This window comes from Phaenicophaeus curvirostris, chromosome 10, assembly GCF_032191515.1.
Source record: "Phaenicophaeus curvirostris isolate KB17595 chromosome 10, BPBGC_Pcur_1.0, whole genome shotgun sequence".
NCBI lineage: Eukaryota > Metazoa > Chordata > Aves > Cuculiformes > Cuculidae > Phaenicophaeus > Phaenicophaeus curvirostris.
Genome location: NC_091401.1, coordinates 20,223,749 through 20,229,973, shown reverse-complemented (window position 1 = coordinate 20,229,973; position 6,225 = coordinate 20,223,749). Strand labels below are relative to the sequence as shown.

At 44.3% G+C, this 6,225-nt stretch overlaps 1 protein-coding gene across 7 annotated transcripts in view; it reads right to left on the bottom strand.

Annotated features, from left to right (window-relative positions):
* Positions 1-426: 426 nt before the first annotated feature.
* TNIK (TRAF2 and NCK interacting kinase) overlaps positions 427-6,225 on the bottom strand; it is a 162,419-nt gene continuing 156,620 nt past the window's right edge. For 6 of the 7 annotated variants that reach the window (XM_069864554.1, XM_069864557.1, XM_069864555.1 and 3 more), the window contains 4 exons: positions 6,058-6,207; positions 4,737-4,896; positions 3,985-4,124; positions 428-2,058 (listed from right to left, as the gene is read on the bottom strand). In XM_069864554.1, coding sequence (XP_069720655.1) covers positions 1,975-2,058; positions 3,985-4,124; positions 4,737-4,896; positions 6,058-6,207 — 534 coding nt within the window. In that variant the 3' untranslated portion in view covers positions 428-1,974. Of the gene's footprint in view, positions 2,059-3,984; positions 4,125-4,736; positions 4,897-6,057; positions 6,208-6,225 lie in introns of all 7 variants that reach the window. The other variant, XM_069864560.1, reaches the window with a different exon arrangement.

The window sequence follows — 6,225 nt, the reverse complement described above, 5'->3', positions numbered from 1 at the left end:
GTATAAAAGGCATGGCTTAATGTTGTATTTTTGTGTTTTATTGGCAGCAGAAATGAGTTTCCTCTATGGTACGTCCACGTACACGCTCTGTAGACAAGACTGCGTTAATATTGGCTTCTTACGCGCTTTTTTTTTTCTAAAATGACTCTATAGTTTTAAAAAATACATTCACAAACTACCTGTTTAAACACAACAATTCCCTTCTATTTTGTCACTGTACGCAAAAACCCACAAGGAAAATAAAACAACCATCTGAAGCTGCGTATTCGTCACTTCAAAGGGTGCTTAGCCAGGCTGCTCTGGCCCTGTGGGAAGGTGCCCAGTGCCAGCAGGTGAGGAAGGTGCCCACAAAGCACCTCTTGACTTTGCTCCTCTGGACATCACATCCCACTAGGAACGACACAGCAGGCAATCCCTGCTAGCACTGATCCACAGCTGCGTCCCATCCCCACCACCCTGCATCGCCTCTTATCCTCTGTAAAGATTCAAGTTTGACCAAGTCCGGTTGATTTAATCATTTTTTAATAAAGCCATCATTACTGAGTACACCAAGATTGCCAGTTAAGCTCTCTATATGTTGCTGGAGGTAACAGCGCTGTGATCAACAGCGGAACGGAAAAAAAACCAAAAAAACAAACCAGAAAAACAAGCCCCAACCGAAACGAGGTAGGTTAAAACCAGCAACACGGACCTTGTTATGCGACACCCCAACACCACAGGCAGCCATGCTTGCAGCTACTGAGAAAGAAAACCCCAGATACGCACCGAAAACGGAAATCAACTGAGCAGAGTTTATAAGGACACGATTCAACCTGAACTAAACACACACACACGGTTCGGCACAGATGTTGTCTTTCACTGTATGTTGGGTAATTCTTAGGGAGCGGAAGGGGCGGAAAATGAGAAGAGATTCAGACCCTCGGCTGAAGAAACCACACATATATATATTTTTTTAAGCTCTTTACAAGCCCAATCCAGCAACGTGGGGGACGGGCAGCTTGTTCGGTCGTCCCTATCCTTGTACCAGCTTGTCTCCGCACACCAACACCCGGCTCCGGGTTTGGGGGGGATGAGTGCCCGCAGCTCAGGTTGGTTTCAGCATTGGGGTCCAGCACCTGTGGCATCCCGGGAGCCAGCTGTGGCCTCAAATCCCGCCTCGGAGGCAAGCGCGGGGCTCCTCCAACCGCTCCGCCGTCCTCTCCTCCTCAGACCCCTGTCCTGGCACCCACGGCCAAGCCCTGGGGCAGGCGGGCACCTCCAAAGCAACAACAAATGGCACCTCTGTCCCTATCAAGACACACCATTATGTGAAGATCCATATAGAAATATGGATTGACAGACTTGACAAAAATGGTAGCTGATTTTTATTAGTCTAAGGCTAGTAGTTTAGCCATTTAAAATCCATTTCCCAAAAGAGGGGAAAAAAACCCTATTATTTTTTCTCTTCTTTAAAAATCTGTTAAGCCGTTGCTGCCAAAAGCAACATGTAAATGTTGGTGAAGGCAAAAGATTTCTAAAATTACCCAGCTATACGGTTATGGCCTTCATCACAAAGATAAAAGGTACATTTATTGTGCTGTCTCTCACCAGATTTAATTGGTAACTTTACAACATACTATATATTTGATGCTAGCAGGCAGACAGAATTAAAAACAGACATTTTGACACTGTTTCTTTCCCCGTTCTTACAAAGTAGGGGATAAAGAAAAAGGAAAATTAAAAAAACAAAAAAAGAAAAAAAAATTAAAATTCATAACCCACTATAACACAGCGTAATCAGAAGACCTCGGGGGTCCAAGCGTGAAAGTCCATCTCTGCCCACAGCCCCTGCCCTGGGGCTGACGGCACTGGGGGAGCGTGGGGAGCAGTGTTCCTCGGGGCCCTTCGCATCTGCCTCTACAGTGTTAGTCCACGTGTTTAATGTCCTTTAAATTAGAAATAATGCCATGACGGTGAGTGCCAAGTGCTCCTCTGTTACCAGTTCATCATGGAGTTTCTGTTGAGGGTCATGAAAAACACTTGGCTGCTTCCTCCAGATCTCACTGATGCAAAAAATACCTGTTTAGAAGCAGAAAAATCTTATTAATGATTTTTATTATGGTAAGAAAAAGCCTGTTATAATTATCTTGGTGAGTGACGCAAGCAGCAGCTGCCCCACGCCCTGTGCTAAAACCTCTCTCCCTGGTCCTCTCTTTGTGATCGCAGAAATTTTACACAGACCCATTGCCTGGTTCTCAGTTTTCTGTGGAGCTCAGGGGCCGGAGCCAACCCACGCACGACTCAGATCAAATTGAACCACTTCTTAGTAAACACAGTAATAAAACCTCCCTCACTATCACTACCAAAGAGAGCAAGGTTTGGAATGCCTTAAAAATACCAAGTTTATTGCATTTGACTGCCACAGTACCACTTATTATGCAATATTAATAAGACTGCTGTCAGTGGTTTGGATCTTGCTAAATATTAACCATTTGGGTCAATATTCTGCATGGGAGTTTGAAATGGTTTCCTTTGGAGAAGTTAGTCCCAATATTTCAGCCGTTTTAAAGCTCAGAAATGTATCAGGACTCTATGAATACACCTTTTGGTGCTTTATCAGGATCCCCCAGCATTTGACCCCACAGGAAGTCTTAAAAAATAAGTTACAATTTGCATATATTTAAGGGGACAATCTGAAGCCTCTGTCCTTTTCAAAACCTAAAACGATTCAATCTTCACACAATTTTAATCGTTAATCATTTCTCCAGAAAGAGAAACATCTATATTTAGTATTTCAAACACACCAGTTTCAGCATTTTAGAAAGACCTGAGGTGGGGTTTTTTTCCAGTTTTCTTAGAAAAGGAAAGAAAATCAATAGGAACAAACCAGAACAACCCGTCAAAAAAAAAAAACACTATAAAACGTGCAGAGTCAAGTACTCAAGAGTCAGAAAAAAGCAAAACAGGGGTATTTGGGCAACTTAAGTTCAGCTTCTTGGGCAGCTTCAGCACAGGTATACTCAATGGCAAGGTTAGGATACATTTTTTTCAGCAGACCTCCAGCCTAATTCCATGCAACAGGTAGGGCAATTCCTGACTAATAAGCAGCTGTTCAATAAACTCATTGTGGCCTCAAACCTTATTTACTGCATGCTATTAAGCCTGCTCTAGCGACAGAGCAATCAGATTCTTCACGTGTTTTGTGATCGTGATCATTACGAAAGAACTCCCAGCTGCTTGGTCCTGATTTACCTCGGTGAAACCTTGTGAGATGAGGAAATACTAATAGCAGAAACAGTCTTTGGCATTCAACCATGTCCCATGCAGGTATTCCTTTTCCTCCAGCCATTTCTCCTTCCCTCATTCCCTGCACCCCTTACCCACCAGCAGTACCCATGGCAGGGGTCATCTAGATGACAGAAAACTTGCCCATGCAACTCTGGTGCCCCTCCAGAGCAGCACTTATCAATGCTGTCCACAGAAAAAGATGGGGCACCATGGAGAAAATAGTTTTAAGATCAGAAAACTAAAAGTGCATCAAAATAGTTCAGCATCAGAGGTCAAATTAGGGCCACTTACACACTCCTAGTGCTACCATTTCTCAGCTTTTGCAGAGTTTACTTGTCAGCCTCAATAGTTAATGTTCAGATGCAAGACTCGGGATACAGTCAAGCCAAGTCAACACGTATCAATGAGATGAGGCTTTGAGCAACCTGATCCAGTGGAAGGTGTCCCTGGCCCATGGCAGGGGGACTGGAACTAAACGATCTTTAAAGGTCCTTTCCAACCCAAACCATTCTATTATTCTATGATTCAGTTTGAGGTGGAAGAGGTCTTGCAGAGGTCTCCACCGACTGGAGGGAATTAATTGGGAGTGGGTTTATGGATAGTGCTTATTAAAAGGACCCTCAGATTAATTATTAACCTCAAGATAAACTGGACTTAAAAGTCTAGAAGTAGCTGGCTGTAGCTTAAAGCATGGTACAAACTCTGAAGTGGACTTACCTTATCATTTCTTTCACATAGAAACTTTAACCTTTGAGCTCGCTTGTGCATAAATACTCCATCCAAATGTCCTGTCTCCACTGACCGGATTTCGATAGCTTTCTCTCCCCAGCCCATTATTTGATTGGAATGAATGTAGGCTGTCAAAAGGAAGCATTTGGTAGGTGTTACGATGTGTGCTGAGCTCAGTGTTACGCAACGGGCAGAAAAGCTCTCACCAGCTGTTATTCAAAGCTTATGTAGATCAATGGCAAAGCTCTGACTGACAGAGGCACAGGTGGCCAGGCACATGCCTGCAGGGACAACAGCCTCTATATAGCACTTCTCATCCAGAAACTGCTGAGTAATTTAAATAGAAGAAGCATCACTTCTTCCGATTTCTGTGGGTGAGGAGCTGGGTAGTGGTTTTTCTTCATGGGTCGTGGAGCTGAGCAAGAGGAGAGCCAGAAGGGCAACCCAAGTGCTCCCAGCTCTGCACTCAGCCCCTCTTCCGCTCAACACACTATCCCACCAGTGCAACAGCTAATATCATCTCATGCATATGATAAACCAGAGCTCAAATCTTCAAGAAGTCACTTGTTTTTACTGCACAGGACCACACTGTAGAAATTTAGCAACTGTATCTCTCAACCTGGCTGAGAGAAATCTCCATTGATAAACAAAAGCCCAAATGTCTTCATCTCAGCATCCTCGTCTCCTCATCTTACTTGCCATTTGTATTTTATGCAGGTGAAAAGGAAGAGTTGACCTACCCACAGAAGTAGGCATTTCTCCCCACTGGAGCACCACATCTTTAGTTATCCGTCCATAGGTGTTTACATATACGCCTTCATCCTCATAGCACACAAGCATCTCCATCCCGTCTGTTTTAGGCAGGATGACAATGGCGTGAGGAGTAATATTGCCCTGAATCTGCAGTTAAAATAAACCCTAAAAGTCAGAATTACATTGAATGGAAGAAGGGGTAGGGGGAAGGGAGCAGAGCCTTAGCAAAACAAAATCCCAAATCAAACTGAGAATGAAACCCTCCCTCGATTCAACAAACAGGCACTGGTTTTGAGAGATAAGCTTAAAGGGGAATAAACTGTCATGTTTACCCTGCCATCAAAGCTGCTGATACGTCAAGGATAAACAGGTTCAGCAATTACAGAGAGATAACAACATATACGCCCCCAAGACTGACGGCTGACACTTGGATGCAACACAAAGAAGTGACTGCTGACTGATGAATCTATCTCCTATTCAAATTAAGGCAAATAAATCCAGAATTTTATAGGTAGCTCTAGGGAGGAAATATTCCAATTTTTTTTAGTAATTAGTCTCTTGCTCCAAGGGCGGCTACAGTGATTTTCCACCCATGCCTGCCCTTCCATAGCTACAACAAAAATCCTATCCCAAACTGCCCCAGTATTTCTCCCTATGCTCCTTGCCAGCTTTTGCAGAGGAGGCTCTGCTGCTCAGATCAGATTCAGAAGTCCCTGGATTTGATTTGTGACCCAGGTTCTCCCAGACCAGTTTCTCACGCTGCCTGGGCAAACAGCATGGATGGAGCATAACTGAGCCAACAAGAAAATCCTCATCTACAGTATTTTTTGTAGCACTGCTTCTCTCTTGAAACAGCTGATGGACCTGAGAGAGGGGTCCTGTGGTGAGTCCCTGCTGTCAGGGAGTTTGGGAGGAACAAGTAAGTGTTGGAGAGCACATCTGGGACACCACGCAATCCAGCTCTTGGTGGGTCTGTGTTGTCCAACAACCAAGAACTTGGTTTCATGGTATCTTGCCCTACAGAGAGCTCCATTACCACTCCATAAAGTGTATGGATAGATTCTTCTTTCTGTGGGACATGGCAACGTTAAACCAGGCTGCTCGGGCACATGGACAGAAATAGCCTGTACAAATAACAAACATGAAGTATGTGATACTTCTGAGTCCTCTTTAAGAGAGTATCAATGAAGACGGCATCAGAGAACACTGTACCCATGACCAGTCACCATTTCTGAGCCACCAAGGGCCTGTCCAAACTTTGCTAGTGACCTGGATTCATCATGCAGCACCACTGCCCCGTGTACTCACGTGAGATGGTATGTAGATATCATAAGAGTTCCCAGAATCTACATCAATCACATGGAAACCAGTGTGTGATCCGAAGATAACCTTGAGTCTCTGACCCTCTTCTACAGTGAGATCCACGAGCAACGGCTTGTGCTGGAGATCTGCAAAAGACTTTTATAATCCCTTCAG